Below are 16754 nucleotides of genomic sequence, written 5' to 3'. Positions count from 1 at the left end.
TGAGAGTTGTTTCCCTCTCCTACCAAGCAAAAGTCCTAAATCCTTTTATTTCCCTTCATCTCATTGGCAAAGCATGCCCCCCCCCCGCCCAATATTCAAACAGGGCCAAATCTAGTAAGCTATCAACTTGGGATCTAACTTGATATCAAGATCTGCCTCTGCTTTGAAAAAGTGAGACTGGGAATCTATTCCTGGTAATTAACATTGAGGAGATGGTACTTTTCTGGGTAAGTTATTACATGTAGCTAGCACTCTCAAGGACTAGATTGCTGGAGTGAGTGAAAACCGGAACAGTCTCATCAATAAGATTAGTGATTCTTGTCCACAGTGATCTCCTGTAAGGACATCTCAGCCAACACACTCTGTAGGGGCAGCTGCCTCTACTCCCTTCTTTCCCTGGGTTTCAGTGCCTCCTTGTGAGGCTCCTCTTCTCTTGCCATTGACCACTTCTCACACTAAAGGAAGAAATAGCAATTTGCTTCCAGAAAAGACCTGTGGTTAGCAAGGTGTGGGAGAGAGTGAAATGGTAGAACCTGCTCATTTGCAGCGTCCCTTACCTGGAACGGAGGCGAGGGAAGTACATGATGAGCCACTAGTGCTGTGGGGAAGCATCCTGGGACACCTTGAATTCTGCCACTTATAGACCCTGTGGGCCCTTCTTTACCTTTTGACCACTTCCCTACCTACCCTTCTTCCCAGCTTAGTTCCTGTTAACAGAGCAGTGTTTTCTATCAAGAATCACCCAGTGTTCCTCCCAACAAAAAACCGTTCAATCCGGCTTTCCATTTCTTCATCCCAGAACCTCATTCCAAGGCTGCACTTCATGGAGCCCGCAAATTGCATTGGTCAGGGACAGCAAAGGAGGGGACCGGGAAGCATATTTGGACCCCACCACGGCACGTTTGTTGCCCGCTATGCCTCCATCCTCCCTAAGGCCTCTCTAAGCAGCCAGTGTGTAAATCAGACCCACGGGCCCAATATAAAGGCGTCATCTTATCACCACAGGTGGAGGCTTTTTAAAAAACACAGTCAGAAACATCTATCCGTATTCTACCCCCATCTCTCCCTCTGCCAGAGCCCAGAAATGAAAAGCTTCAGTGCTCACCATTGAGAATGCTGGTGAGGAACTGGGTTTGGAGGCTGTGTTTCCTGTATTTCCTCACCAAACACCTGCAGCCTCTTTCCTAGGGCCATGGAAAGTCTTAGCAGGGAGAGGAGCACTTCCCTAGCTCTGGTTAAGAATCAACAGACTGCGGAGATTGCCCGATGGCAGCTGCCAGGGAGATAAACATGATGCATGGCTTGTCTTTGACTCAATCCTCTCCTTCTCTGATGAGCAGGAAGAAAAGTTCCTTTCCTTCCCTGGAACTGGAGTATGGGACACCGGAGTCCTCCCCTTTCCCATTTATGCCTCCCCACATGCCCTCTACCTGCAACAATAAGAAAAGATGCCTAAATGTGCTTGGAGATCCTTGGGAGACCCTACAGCAACAAAAAGGCTTTGACAGTTACCTTGCCCCTGTCAACAAATCTCTCTTCACCACCACCCCAGCTCCCAGGTAGGGGCTCCACCCCCCCTCCTCCAGATCCCAGGTAGGGGTTCCACCTCTTCTCTAGATCCCAGATGGGTCCCCCATTATTAATATGCAGAGAGGTGAGCAGCTCAGGTATGGGGTGCCCCGCCCAGGCCCATCCCCTCCCTCCTCCCCACCCCCCACCCCCGTTGGATGCAGGAGGCAGAAACCACCAATCCCAGTCGAGATACATATGACCCACAGGTTAGCACAAGTATCCCCATGCAGTAGATCTGCATCTGTGTGCAATCACTCTACACACATCTCTGTGACCCTGGGACAGTCATGCACACACATGTGATGTGTCTCACATCTCTACACCCCTGCACATGGATACGTGTGAGTCAGCCTGGCACCTCCAGAATGCTGCCCGTCCGCGGCCCTGCCACACCGCAAATATTGTGCCGCCTCTCTGCGCTGCATGTGTCACCCGGGGGGTCCGCAGGCACATCGTTAGCTCTGCAACTCCTAAACCCGCTCCAACCGGCCGGCTTGCTCCGCACATGCCTATGCCTTGCACATGTCGTCTGGCCACGCGTGTCAGGGCAGCTTATTTGCTCTCACCTGCCAACATGTGTGCCCGAGAGAATCCACCGGCCCGGCTCCGGCTATCCCCCGCCTTTCCAGGCTCCCTAAGATCCCTTCCCCCAACTCCCCTGCCCGGGGACTCACAGAGACCGAAGCTTAATCCACATCTTCTTGCTGGGGGCTGACTTCAGCTCCAGGGCCGACGGGCAATCCGACTGCAGCATCTCGGGAGGGCTGCGGGGGGACAGCTCCATGCTCAGCCTCTGTCTACGGAACAGAGGGAGGAGACAGCCCCGCGGCTCAGCCTCAGCCGCTAGCCGGGAGACCCGCGCCCTCCATCCCAGCCCCTTCCCACCTGCGGCTGGCGGGGACCAGCCAGGCCGGTGTCTCTAGGCTCGGCCCAAGCTGGCAGAGCTGCAGTTCCTGAGGCTCCTCCTCTCCCGCTGCCCAGCCGAGCTCTGGCCTCCCAGTCCAAGCCCTCCGCGCCGCCGCCGCCGCCGCCGCCGCGCGCTGCCGGAGCCGCCTCCTCGCCTCTCTCCTCCTCCCCGGGCCGGCTTCCCTCCCTTTCCCCCCTCCCTTCTCTGCCTGCGCGCTCGTCTCTCACTCCTTGCAGCCTCTCCTCCCCCTCCCAAAGGAACGCTTGGCAGCCTGGGGCACACACAGCCGGCAGCGCCCAAAGGCGAGTGCACGCACGCTGGCACCGGGTGCGGGAGCCTGCGTGTGCCCCACGCGGGTGGATGTGAGTGCGTGTTCACGGAGCGCAGCGCAGGCGGCGGGCGGCAGGACTTCGCTCTGGGCGGTGCTGTGGGTTCCCTGAGCGTGTGTTTTGAGTTTCTGTGTGAGTGCGTGCCGTTTCAGAGCCGCCGGTGCGTCCCAGGCGTGAAGGAGGGGTCGGGGACGAGTCCACAGCTCTCTGCCTGGGGTCCTGGGCACTCGCTGAGTGAGGCCACCCACCACCAGAACCCAGCCCCAGACCAGACCCTCGCATGTGTGGTCCTGACTTTGAGGCGAGAAGTCTAGCTTGTGCTCTGGGTGGCCACGGTATCCCACACCTCTGCCCCCCGTTCCCTTAGCGCGGTCTTCCTGACACGCACCTATCATGTGGCCTTCCCCTGGTGCCTCTAACTACCCACCTGGCGGGTGGGAGTCTCTCCTAAGCTTAAAGCTTTCCAGAAAGAATTCACAAGAGCAGGCCGCACCCCATCTTCATTTGTCTATAGATAACTCCATAAGGACCAGGAAATCATTCCTATTTCATCTCAACCCCTGCTGTAGCTTTCCAGTTTATTTCCTCTTATTCTGTCTTCTGTGAAAGAAATCTAATGGCTAAGGGCCCAACACAAAACAGCTTAGCTGCTTAAAGCATCTGTAGAATGTATGATCTGGAATTTGAACTCAAGACTTACAACAGGGCAAAGCCTCTTCCATCAAATTGAGTCCTACCTGGAACTCTGGCAGGAACCACCTTAGGATTCCTTAAACTTCTCCTCCTTAATGACCACCTACTTTGGCATTGGGGAAAATCCTATATAAACAGAAAGTGGAGATGTATTCTCTAACGAATCCATGATCCCAGAATGTGAGTTTTAATTTCAAGAACTCTGGAGGTTGGAAGGAGGGGTGATTAGGAAAAGGTATGTACTCCATTCTAAATATCGGGTGGAAGCTCCCCTCTTCCCAAGCAATGGAGGAGAAAAGAACAGAAGTGGCAGCGTGAAGAGTCCCAATGTAAAATGATTGCCTTCTAGGCAATTAGGTTAGGTCAGGCCTTCAGACCTGACAGGACAGAGAAGTATCAGCAGAACCAGCTCCCAGGAAATACAGAAGCAGAAGGAGAGAGCAAAGTCAGAGATGCAGAAAAAAGCAGAAAGAATACTGAGACTTCAGCCTCTCTGTCCATCTAACTTCAGCACACACTGTTTCCCCTCCTGGCCAGTGGAACTGTCCCAGCCAAGACATAGATGCCTCTGAGATCCGAGTCTGACTCCTACACAATCCAGCTCTCAAAACCTGAGAGCAATCACCTTCCTTATCAACTGAAAAAGAATGGGCTGGAAACCATAATTCTTTTTTTTTCTTTTTTTTTAAATTTGTTTTTGGCTGCATTAGGGGTCTTTGTTGTTGCGTGCGGGCTTTCTCTAGTTGTGGCAAGCGGGGGCTACTCTTCGTTGCGGTGCGCGGGCTTCTCATTGCGGTGGCTTCTCTTGTTGCGGAGCATGTGCTCTAGGCATGCAGGCTTCAGTAGTTGTGGCTCGTGGGCTCAGTAGTTGTGGCTCGTGGGCTCTAGAGCGCAGGCTCAGTGGCTGTGGCGCACGGGCTTAGTTGCTCCGCGGCATGTGGGATATTCCCGGACCTGGGCTCGAACCCATGTCCCCTGCATTGGCAGGCGGATTCTTAACCACTGCGCCACCGGGGAAGTCCTGAAAACTATAATTCAAAAGAACTGCAAAATAAGATTACAGCTAAAGAGCTTTAATTAGGAAATTGGGATTAGAGCTAAGGAGCTCTTCAAATTAGGCAGGCATTTCAAGTAGAAGAGGTGGGAAAGAGGCAGGAGATGTACTTCCCGAGGGATCGCTCAACGTTTCTTGTCAACACAGTGGCATATCCCATCCCTGCCCTCTCAGGCCCCCAAGTCCTAACCCAGTTTAAGAAAAGGAAAATTCACTCACACACACACACACACACACACACACACAAATTATTCATGAAAGATACTTCAGAGTCCATCTAGTCTCACCCCATCCATTTAACAAATGAGAAACTAAGCCCAGAAAAATTATGTGGTCCCACAGAGTCAGTGACAAAGCCAGGGCCAAGTCTCCTAAACTGTTTCTAGTGCTTTTCTGTTCTGTGGCTCTCTTTCTCTTTCTTTATCCCCGGTCCTGGCATTTAACCTCAACCTTGTTTCAATCCAATCCCATTTCTGCCTTACCGTACCTCTAGAGAGGTAAGAACAGGGTATGTCTGCTGCATTCATAGGCTCAAAAGACCACCACCGTTCTTCTCTGCCTGTCTTTTCCCCTTGTCCTCCACCCCCAGCTTTCCCAGGCTCCTTCTGCCCAACCTCATCCCTCTCTTTTTCAGCTTCCAAACTGCCTCTGCCCCAGACCCTGCCTCCTCACTCCCCTAACCCCAGCCGACAAGCTTTGAGTTTGATAAAGACCAAAAAAAAAAAAAAGAAAAACGATGCTTTGGCAGCGGGTGGCGGTGACGGCTGGATGTGATCTGCCTCCTACAGGAATGCTATTTAAAGGGGCAGCCTCACAATTCTCTCCCTCCAAAGTGACAAGAGAAAAGCCTGCTCCTCAATCTCTCCAGAGCTGCAAACTCAGCTCAAGTTAACTTCTGACTTCCTCAACCTGCACCCTGGCCTGCCGCTCCTGCTTCCTATTTAGGTGGGAGGGAGAGGACTTGACAACTCATCGAGGTGTGGGGGCTGAGGGGGGATTCATCCTCGTCTCCTTTGATGACAGGTACTTAGGAGGAGCAGGAGGCCCTGGGAGAACTGGAAGAACACTCGTCCCCCAACCGCGTGAGTGCATTTCCACCAGGTGCCAGCTTCTCAAAGTCAAACTTTGTTGGAGGAGAGCTGATCTAGGCAAGAGGATCTAAGGTTAGGGAAGTCTTGTCCCTAGCGGGGACCTCCTTCCCTTCTGGGTCCCCGTGTGCAATCCACATGTGTTCTTTCCCTCCCAGGCAAAGTGCCAGAGGGTGAGATCCCCTTGGCCAGGCCCCGGCCCCCCTGCACATGAAGGCTGCCCTCACCCACCCACTGGACTGAACAGCATAGTGGGGGAAGCACTGTTTCTACTGCCCAAAGGAACGGGAGCTCCTCTGCAAGCATCTCGCCCCGGGTCTGGTGGGAGGGATAATTCTATCTCATTGCCGCAAACAAGTTAATGGAGATTTTAATGAAAACACTGCACTGATGAAAATGCTGAGGCTAGAACCTACTCTCTGTCTGTGAGACAAAACAATCGGGGTCAGAATTTCTCCTTGATATTCATTCTGCAGTTCCTTTTAGACCTAACTAAAGCGAGCTGGGGATCTGAGAGGAGAAAGCAGTTCATTGTTGATTGCATCCTAGACTGTAAGAGGTCAGAGACCCTCCTGGCCAAGGAAGTAAACTGCCTAAAATGCCAATGGGTCCTGTTACCTCATCTGTCCTTCACCTCTAGACAGTCACCTTTTGTTTCAGGTGGTAAAGGCCATATGTCCTCACCTTCTCCTGTTTTTGCTCATTCTAAGGTCTCTCGATTCTAACAACTAAGCCTTCCCTGATGAAGAGACAGTCGGGGAAGGTAGAAAAGGTCTAGGATTGAATGTCATATTTGGGTCCCAGTTCCAGATGTACTGCTAAACATGTGATCTTCATTAAGTCATTTAACATCTCTGAATCTGCTTACTGGCCTGAAATAGGGAAGCCTTCCCTGGCTACCTTGCAGAATTGTCTTAAGGATGTGAGAGCACTTTGAAAAATTTTATGTGGTAGAGGAGTATGTGTGTGATTATATGTTTATAAAAAGATATTATGTCGGGTGGTGCAGTGGTTGAGAGTCCGCCTGCCGATGCAGGGGACGCGGGTTCGTGCCCCGGTCCGGGAAGATCCCACATGCCGCAGAGCGGCTGGGCCCGTGAGCCATGGCCGCTGAGCCTGCGCGTCTGGAGCCTGTGCTCCGCAACGGGAGAGGCCACAACAGTGAGAGGCCCGCGTACCGCAAAAAAAAAAATATATATATATATATATATATAATGTCATTATTACAGATATTATGTCTACCCTCTATTCCCCTGCAGCAACTTGTCTTGCTGTCCTCCTTTAGAAAAGGAGGACAGATTTGTGTTGCCAGGGGTTAGGGAAGGGGAAGGGGGTTGCAGGAGGGACGTAAAAGAACAATATGAGGGGTTCTTTTTTAAAATATTTATTTATTTGGCTGCATCAGGTCTTAGTTGTGGCGCGTGGCCTCTTCTTTGCGGTGTGTGGGCTTCTCTCTTGCTGTGGCACGTGGGGCTCAGTAGTTGTGGCACACAGGCTCTCTAGTTGTGGAGTGCAGGCTCTAGAGTGCATGAGCTTAGTTGCTCCGTGGCATGTGGGATCTTAGTTCCCCGAGCAGGGATTGAACCCACGTCCCCTGCATTGGAGGGCAGATTCTTAACCACTGGGCCACAAGCGAAGTCCCTGAGGGGGCTCTTGCAGTGATAAAACTGTCCTGTTGTCTTGATCATGGTGGCGGATGCGTGAACCTACATGTGATAAAGCTGTACAGAGCTAAATACACACAATGAAACGAGTATTGGGATTGATAAAGTGCTGTTGGCAACTTGTGATTAAAAAAAAGATGTAAACATGAAAAAAAATCCTGGTCATGATGGCATAGTATAGTTTTGCAAGATGTTACCTTTGAGGAAAACTGGTAAAGGTACACAGGATCGCTCTGTATTATTTCTTACAAGTGCATGTGGATTAACTATCTCAATAAATATTTTAATTAAAAAAAAAGTGATTATGTCTACCCTCTATTCCCCTTCAGCAACTTGTCCTCTGGGAGGCTCCTCTTAGCGATTCCACATATATATATATATGGAAAAAGGATCTCTCAGCTCCTCAACGAGAAGATCCCAGCAGAGATATAAGAGGGTAAGGGTGGTTGCTCAGATATTTCTGAGCTCTCTCTTCCTCATCAACTTTGCCTTCAGTCTCAGTAGGCCTGACCCCAAATCACTCCTTAGAACATAATGTCCTTTCCATAGCACAGAAGGACAATTCGCTGACGCACGAAGCAGGACCCTCTGATGCTTCTATCCTAAAGAGTAGACAATTGTTGCTAAGAAAAACTTGTGTATTGATTATGGCTGCCAAGTTTAATGAGTATTGACTAAGCCTGGGTCTCGAGAAATAAAGATCAAACACACAAATATCTAAAAATAGCTAACAAATAGCTTTAATGAACTCCGATGGATTTGCTGAAAACCAAAAATCGCTTCCCTTTTATCATGGACGTATAGACATGACCCTAATTAATCAATTAGTTAATTATATTTGCCCATTCCAACCACTCTAGACTTGTGACATATATGATCTGTTGCTCCAGTCCTCCCTGGCACTGGGCGCACAGAAGTGCTGGATGGGGGCCACTGTTTCCTGCCACGGAGTTAACTAAACCTAGTTTAGTGCTATCTTGAATGCCCTGGGCTTTGTGACACTTGAAATTCTAATTAGTGCAGAAAAGGGCTAAGCTGAAACAGCTTGTACTCCCTCAAGTATACCTACTCTCAGGGCCCTGTAACCTAATGAGGTCTATGAAAGTTAAGATCTAGAAGAGAAATTCCTGCCTGGAGCAACAGCTGTACCCAGGACGACAAGGGGATTTGGGTTAAGTTAGTCTCTCCAAACGGGAGGGAGAATACCCCCAAATGCTATGTGACGGAAACTCACATGACACTGGTCCAATTAGTTGTCCTGTGACCTACAATTAATCTAGACTGACCCTCTGCTCTGGGTTGTGGCGATGTCAAGGAAGAGCGGGAGGGGTTAAAGTTAGACAGATGAGAGGACTTAACTGGTTACCTACAAGGTGTGGTAGGGCAGGTGAGGGGGGGTTGGGGCAGTGAAAACCTCTCAAGAGCACTTCCTCATTGCCCCTGCAGGCTGCAGAGCTGGAAGCAGAGGAAGAGACTCACGGCTCCTACAAGAGCTCCCACAAGGGAAAAAGGGGCTCCTTTGCTACTACTTTGCAGTAGGGGCAGGCCGAACGCTTGCTGAACACATTTGGAAAAGGAAGAGAGGAGATAATCGTCCTAATGAATGTGCAGAAGACAAAAGCAGCTCCAGTGGGAGGATTATAGGCTCATTATGGTTTAATATGATGATTGATCATCTCTGCCCGCCAGCATTATCCTAGAATAGTGATGAAGGTCGAAGAGACCCATGCCAGTCAGAGCTCAAGCTCTAGTCCCCAGAAGATAGAAAACATACTTGTGTGTCAAGTTTTTTTCATTGTAAAAATTCATACCCGTGGCCCCAGTCCCCTAACTTTTTTCCATAAAAAATCCTCCACTCCCCGCCCCAGTGGGCCCCACTTGTCTATGATATCTCAGCCCTGGGCTGTTCCCCCATATTCTTCACCAACTCTGGCTGATCCTCTCTCTAGCGACCCCACCCCATTCCCACCCTTTGAGAAAATAGCCACAGTTTCCACTGCAGCACGGGCTGAGGCAGGTCCAAGGGGCCCTTCAGTGGGTACTGGCCGACACTCGGCTCAGGTGGAAGGCCCGGGATACCTCCCGATAGGCATTTCGAAGCAGGACATACGGGAAACAGGACTCCAGCATGTCCAGAGTCAGGAAGGAGGATTCCTCCACCACCTGGAAGAAAAAGGGCCAAGACAGATGAGGACCCCAGGTAGGGTGTACCTCAGTGACACCCTGTTCCTCTTCATTCAGTTCCCTGGGCCCTCTGGGGTGCTTAGAGTTACAAGTGAACGGGGCTCCCAAGGCACTCTCCCCCACCCCCCACCCCGTTCCTCCCACACTTCATTCCGCTCTAGGAAAGCAATGTGGCCTCTTCAGCTCCATTATAATGGCCTCTGTGCCCCTCCTCAGGGTTATATAAAGGGCTCAGAAGAAGAAGGAAGGAAAGAATCACTTCTCTAGCAACGGAAAAACTCCCATTCTGGATGCTAAATCATATGTGGGTGGGCAGCACAGATGCAGGTAAGGATGGATAAAAGAGCTAAAGACAAAGCTCTGCAAAGAAAGAAACAATTACCACTACAGGCCAAGAAAGGGGGGTCTGGAATCCACACGGTCCTCTTGGGCTGGGCCTCAGTCTCCTCCCTCCCTTAGTACAGTGCTTGGGGAACAGTAAGGACGCTGCATGAAGGAGCAGGCATGATTAATTAGTTTAATTAGAAGCCTGTGTGCTGCGGTAATCCCTGCAGCCCCAGAGCCAAGCAGAATGATAGATGGAGATGCCTGGGTAAGACAGAGGGAGAAGCGGGGCAGGGAGATATTAGCGAAGAGCAGCACAGCCTAGCGTTGGGCCAGAGGCCCCTTCCCTAAGGAAGGAACAGGGTGTCTTTCCTTCTGTACTCTCCTCACCCAAGAGGTTATGGGACTAAAAACACACTCTGGAGAGAAGTGTCCCATATCCTCTGGCAGTTCACACAGATGGGCCTTCCCAATATGTCTGGTGTTTCAAGTCCTGAAAATTCACTCAGGGAAGAGAATCTACCGTCTCTACTCTAACATGTGTCTCTCCCTGAAGCCCTTTCAAGTTTCAAAATTTGTAAGATACTGCAATTCTCAAACCATGCACACACAATACACACAACAGCCTCAGAAGAGCAGACACCACAGGCTGAAGGAAAGGAAATCTGCCCGTAAAACTGTAGCTCTGATCTTGGGTTGGATGACAGAAAGAATTTCTTGCTACACACGAGACTTTCAAAACTTAAGCCAGGAGACAGATAGGATCTCTTTTCCAGGACATGACCCTTGGGTACAGGGAAATGAGTGGTGGCTTCAAGAAGACCCACTTGTCCAAGACTTCTATTCTCCGCTCCATTAAGCACAGAAAACCACAGGGCTCCTAACTGGAGGAAATTCATGGTAGTGGAAACAGCCCTAGAGTGAAGGCCAAGAAATGGGTTCTAGTCCCAAATCTGCCCATGTATTCTGGGGGAGACCTTGGATGTCATCTTTCCCTCCCTCTCACCTATGAATTGTGAGGACTGGGCTAACTGCCCGCATCTGATCTGGTTCTGACATCTAGGATTCCATGACCCTATGAGAGAGTCATTCCTTCCCCCGTGACACCCAAGCCAGGAACAATCTGACAGTAGTGGGGATGGGCACTGCCCAGGCTTGACAGCCAAGACAGAAAGACCCCACAGACAGAAGTGCCTTCCCAGGATTTGGGGCTACCTGAGTAGCCTCTAAACTCAAAATACAGCTCCTTCCCTTCAGTCATTTCCAATTTCTCTGTGGAACCATTTGCATTTAAATTGCTTTGCAGCAGCTAGGCCCTCTGTCTCTTCCCTCCTACAAAAAGTGCCTGGTCCTAGCTCTGTTCCAGCCACTCTGCAGGCCTGTGATGCCTTAAGGGGCAGACAGCTTCCCACACTTTGGGGCGGGGGGAGGGTGGGACACAAAGCAGAGGGAGGAGATGGCACGGAGCGGCAATACAGCATCACCTCCAACCTCACAGAGGTGAAAACTGCCCAAGGGAATGAACAGCCGTGCCTAAATCATCCAGAAACTAAACTAAGCAGTGGAGAGAGGGGACTAACATTTATTTAGCCTCTCTTATGTAGTAGGCACTTTTATATATACCGTCTCATGAATCCTTGCCCCTCTATCATAAGGATAATTGCCCACTTTCATGGCTGAAGAATCAGTCTCAGAAAAGTTAATTAACTTGCCCAAGGTCCCCCTGCTCTGAAGACTGTGCTCTACCTAGCATACTACACTTGCCTTCCCTCTGCCCTCCTTTGCCTCCTGTGCCTTCTCACCCCTCACCTCACCCCCGCCCCCTCAGGTCCATTCTCTTCTCTTCTCCATCATAATCCTTAATCAGCCCAGCCTAGGCCTTTTTCAAGCTGGAGAAACGGAGACACAGACACCATTCAATGCCTGTGTATTTAAAGAAGGAGACCCAGAGGGAGTCCCAGGCTTGCCTGCCCCTAATATTTGTCGGCCTGGCCAAGAGTACAAATGGAAGCCCATATACCAGATGACTAAATAAATCAGACAAACTATTCTTCCTTGTGACCTTTGCAATATGTAGTCGTCTCTCAGTATTCATGGGGTACTGGCAGGGGATTTGTTCTAGGACCAGCGCTGGAACTAATTCAGGGGATTCAGATACCAGAATCTGCAGATGCCCAAGTTACTCATATAAGATGGCATAGTATTTGCATATAACCTACAATATCTTCCCATATACTTAAATCACCTCTAGATTACTTATAATACCTAATACAATGTAAATGCTGCATAAACAATTGTAAATACAATGTAAATGCTTAAATAGTTGCTGGTGTGGGCAAACTGAAGTTTTGCTTTATGGAACATCCTGGAATTTTTTTTTTAATATTTTCAATCCACGGTTGGTTGAATCCATGGCTGAGAACCTGTGGATATGGAGGGCTGAGTGTACCTTTACAATTTCATGGAAGACAGGTTTGAATCAAGAATTCTTAGACCCCTCAGAGTTCTGCACCAGAATAGGGGGAAGAGAGGGAATCAGCCTCCAGCCTGGCCCCCTTCTCCTCCCACCCCCAGTCTGGGGGATCTGTATACACACATAAACTTCCTGTCTGCCCATCTAAACTCCAGCCATACATTCCGTGGCCTCTAGAGCACAGTCTGCCTCAGTAGGATGGACTTGGAGAAGCTCAGCACAAGCCCTACAAGTGGGCTGGAGCTGCTTAGCAGAGAATTCTGAGGCCCTAGAAATCTTTAGTGGGGGCTTCAAGGTGGGGCACAGGCTCCAGGTGGGCATGTCCTCTTCCTGTAGGCCAGAGGGGGCCACTTAAACCCAGGGCCCCGGACAGGAGCCCCTCCTGTCCACATCTAAGTGCAGCACTAACCGAGGGAATCAAACTTTAGAGCAAAAGAGTAAACATGTTGAAGAGGGAAACAGGGTCAAAGAGGAAAAGATTTTTTTTAAGTTAACTGGGTCAGAGTTCCCAGAACTTTCTGCCAAAGCCGGGGAAAGGCCACAGCTTGGGAAGACAGAGGAGACAGCAGGAGCTGTCTGATTCATGGCCCACCCGGCTCCCTGCCTTACAGCTTTTCAGCTAAAATCCCAGCCGTCCTCTGAGCCCCCTCCCCCTCCCCCAGTTCGGCTGTGTGCTACTCAGCGCCGTCTTCGTGGGACTCTTAAGGACAAGAAATACAGCAGTAGGAAGTGGCCAAGTAAAAGCAAACATGTCCTGGACAGATGGCTAAGGATGAGGGACACAGCTGCCCCACCACATCAGACTCAAGAACACCGCAGGGAAAGGGGCCCAGTTAGCTAGGGGCTGGGAAGACCCTGTCCTGCAGAGAAGTCCTCGAAGTCTCTACTACCTTGGGATTACAAGACAAGTCTAGAATGTTAGCCAGAACGTAAGGCCTAGACCTCCTCAGGCAGAATTAAGTTCTTAGTTAATGCTTTTGGGTGATAACAATGGCTGGGAGCCAAGGACCCTAAAGAGGAACCTCCTTCTGGCCCTTCCTCTAAGACCAACTTACACCAGATACATACCAAGCGCATAAGCAGAGAAATGGATTCCCGATTTCTGGTTTTAAGCTTGTCAGTCTCCTGGCCCAGCTGCAGGAGGCTGACGGAAGCTACCTGTAAGGGAAGAATTTGTAAGGAAGCAGATTTTATTTTTTTTTTTGCGGTACACGGGCCTCTCACTGTTGTGGCCTCTCCCGTTGCGGAGCACAGGCTCCGGACGCGCAGGCTCAGCGGCCAGGGCTCACGGGCCCAGCCGCTCTGCGGCATGTGGGATCTTCCCGGACCGGGGCACAAACCCGTGTCCCCTGCATCGGCAGGCAGACTCTCAACCACTGCGCCACCAGGGAAGCCCAGGAAGCAGATTTTTATGGTCAGAGTACGACAGCCTCAGACTACAGAAGTCAACAAAAGATCAAGGAGGTGAGTTAAGAAGTGCCGGGATGCTCCTGGAGGCTCAGGGTGGGCAAGCGGCAAACCCCCAGGTTTCGGAGATGCACACTGCCTCTGAACTAGCCAGTGCAGACAACAGGAGGTTGCTGGAGGAGAGGCTGCAAGGGGCGAAGAAAGAACCTGCAGCAGAGGCAGGTAATACTGTATGCCAGGAGATTAATCCCTTTTCCTAGGCGGCCTCCAGACACCACTGTCATCAGACTGTTTACAGCTGACTCCCCACCCGACCAGAGACAGGGCTGGGCCTCTGATTCAGACACAGCGCTCTTGGTATTCTCCTCCTGTCAGCTCCCGAATGGCTGTCCTCTTCGTTCACCTTCAGGCCCCCAACAGATCAAAGAGGGAGAAAGATATGTCACTAATTGCATCCCAGGCCCAGGTTACCTGTACTCAGCAAACAAAGAGGGTAAAAGGGGAAGGGCGGGGGGTGATTCCCTTCTCACCCCATCTTAGAGATCTGGTGTGAATCCTCTTTCTATCCAAGATGCTCAGAGCCCATTTTGTGTGGCCTGTTGTCCCAGTTTAAATAGAGGCCCTCTCACTAAGCTTCCAAGTCCCCGACATGTACTTCTCAGGACAAGAGTGTGATTCCCTAGAGCATATGATCTACTGCTTCCTCCTAAAAAGAGACAGATAAGGACCTAGTTTTTAAATCAGGACCGTGCTTTGCAAAAGAATAAGCTCCCTATTGCTGAGAATGCTCCAGCAGGCAGTGGGTACTGGACCATGTTTCAGAGGTGTATGGATGGGATTCCTCCATGGAGTATTTAGAATGGGGAGCTCTGGGGCCTCTTTGAACAAAGGAAAGAGATTACTTATTCTGTGATTTTCCAGAGGCAAAACTTAGATCAATAATGATGGCTACAGGGAGTCAAACGTCGGCTAAAAAAAATTTTAACGATTTTTTTCAAACAAACTGGACATAACCTATAGTAAAGTCAGCTGCTTGACTGTAAGTTCCAGCCCCTAGAAATCTAGACAGTGATTCTCAAAGTGAGACCGCAGGACGGGCAGCACCAACATTTCCCGGACTTGTTGAAAATGCAGAGTTTCCAGCCCCACCTCTAATCCACTGAATCAGAAATTCTCCAGGAGATTCTGACTTACAATGAAGTTTGAGAAGTTGAAAAAAGCTTGACTTTTTATCAGTATTAGAGTTGAAAAGGGCCTTATAGATTATAAAACTCAGTGTCTCTCCAACTTCACTGTACATCTGGTCTCCTGGAGGCCTTGTTAAAAACAGAGGCCTGGACTCACCCTAGAATATTCTAATTCAGTAGGTCTGGTGTAAGGATCAGAAATCTGTATTTTAACAAATTCCCCAGGATAATGTAATGCACACCAAGGTAGTGAATCATAGATTCAGTTTAATCTTTCTAGTTAATAAATGGGAAAACTGAGGACCCAAAAGTTTGGGTCTTCAGAGATCACACAACTGCTTAGTGGCAGATCCAAAACTAGAGCTCAGATTTGCTAACTCTTAGGCCAATGCTCCTTCCAAGTATTTGGGCAGAGGCTGAAATACCAGCTGTTAGAGAATCTAGAAGAAACCCCTGCCTTTCACAAAGTGGCCTCTCACTACTTAATGAATAGGATGGGAGGTTAGTCTCCAAGGCCTGCTCAACAATAACTGTCTATGGATTTAAGTCAAACAGTTCCCACCAGACTTTGCAATCGTCCATTCCTTATAACCTATACCCACTCACCACCAGAAATTCCTTGAGGTGAGTTTCAATGTTCTTGTTGTAGAGGGTGAAGAGGGCAGCAGACACCTGGATGATGGCTTTGGTCAAGCAGTGAATATTGTTGCTGTAACCTAGGTTATTATTGACAGAGAGGGAGAGAAAAGAAAGGAAAGTGAGCCACCCCAGGCGGCCCCAGCTAGTAACTTCTCAGTTTTTCAGGCTGGGCCATCCCTATTTGACACCAAAAGGACTGGAAGGCATTTGAGGATTAGGAGAAGGATATTCCTATGAAATTTCACTGGAATTGAATTTTAGGAATAGTTCATTCTCCAGTGCTTTTTGAAACAGAACTTTACATCTGAGTCAGAAGTCTGTTTTCCAGATAAATGTCTCCGTCTCATCTCCCGACCCCAGGACACTAACCTAAACTGCACTGGTCCCTCAAACCTACTCCTTACTTACCATCCTTCTCAATGCTATAGAAGGAAGCTGGGTCCATGGCAAGGAGGGGGAGGGAAACGGCAAGAAAGATCAAGAGCAGGCAGGCCACCTTATATTCTTCCTCAGGGGATGACGTATCTGGAAAGAAGGAAAAAGGAAAAGAGAGTAAGGTCAGCAAACGGGAGTTTTCTTCCAGGGGGTCCTACTTCGCAGAATTACTAGGAGGATCACACGAGAAAATATCTGTGAAAATAATTTGTAGAGCACTATAGGCAAGTCATTACTGCTGCAGGGGACAGTACTAGCCTCCACTGATAGTGAGAGGCCTGAGTCCTGGAGGCTTCCCCTGGTGACTGAGCACAGCTCTTGGCAAAGGGCTCTGCTGACACGCAGTTTGAGGGCACTCTGTCAGCTACCTGGTGGGGTACAGAGGCAGGAAGGAGAGGAAAGAGTCTCACCAAAACCGAGAGAGAAGAGGGAGAGCCAGTCTGGCAATTTTACAAGGGCTTACTACCAGCCCCCTGATTCCATCCTGTTCTGAGTGTGTACAAGTATGAATGTGCTAATCCGAGGAAATGTGTAATGGAAATATAAGAGACAAGTGTGAGTCCAGGGGAGGAAGTGCATGGTGTCAAGGTGATTATAGGGGAGGGGAGAGCACAAGATCATTCTGGGGAACTTGGATGCTATACCACACAACTTAGTACGCTCATCGTTTCATCTGCATTACTCTTATTTCCCCAGCCAGATTGTAAGTTCCTTTGAGCACTTGTTGAGTACCAGACTCTCACTTAATACTTTTTAGCTGATTGACAGATCAACTGGTTAGAACCTGACTAGAAATCT

General features: G+C 49.7%; 2 protein-coding genes across 7 annotated transcripts in view; both read right to left on the bottom strand.

The window, feature by feature from the left end:
* Positions 1 to 2608, bottom strand: part of PDE1B (phosphodiesterase 1B) — a 28269-nt gene extending 25661 nt beyond the window's left edge. The window contains exons 1-2 of one of the 3 annotated variants that reach the window (XM_029204600.1): positions 2458 to 2608; positions 2247 to 2369 (exon numbers count right to left, since the gene is read on the bottom strand). In XM_029204600.1, the coding sequence (XP_029060433.1) occupies positions 2247 to 2356 (110 nt within the window). In that variant the 5' untranslated portion in view covers positions 2357 to 2369; positions 2458 to 2608. The remainder of the gene's footprint in view (positions 1 to 2246; positions 2370 to 2457) is intronic. The other 2 variants (XM_029204607.1, XM_029204601.1) reach the window with 2 other exon arrangements.
* Positions 2609 to 8948: 6340 nt separating this feature from the next.
* Positions 8949 to 16754, bottom strand: part of NCKAP1L (NCK associated protein 1 like) — a 53449-nt gene continuing 45643 nt past the window's right edge. The window contains exons 28-32 of one of the 4 annotated variants that reach the window (XR_003791038.1): positions 15930 to 16046; positions 15489 to 15598; positions 14226 to 14401; positions 13357 to 14098; positions 8949 to 9470 (exon numbers count right to left, since the gene is read on the bottom strand). Coding sequence is in view for 2 of the 4 variants with exons in the window: in XM_029204729.1 (XP_029060562.1) it covers positions 9339 to 9470; positions 13357 to 13446; positions 15489 to 15598; positions 15930 to 16046 (449 nt within the window). In the remaining 2 variants the exon portion in view is untranslated. The remainder of the gene's footprint in view (positions 9471 to 13356; positions 14099 to 14225; positions 14402 to 15488; positions 15599 to 15929; positions 16047 to 16754) is intronic. The other 3 variants (XR_003791037.1, XM_029204729.1, XM_029204728.1) reach the window with 3 other exon arrangements.

Source organism: Monodon monoceros, unplaced genomic scaffold (assembly GCF_005190385.1).
Source record: "Monodon monoceros isolate NGI ecotype Baffin Bay Population unplaced genomic scaffold, NGI_Narwhal_1 Super_Scaffold_6, whole genome shotgun sequence".
Taxonomy (NCBI): domain Eukaryota; kingdom Metazoa; phylum Chordata; class Mammalia; order Artiodactyla; family Monodontidae; genus Monodon; species Monodon monoceros.
Note: the sequence above shows the minus strand (reverse complement) of the source record. Positions and strands in the feature narration are given on the sequence as shown.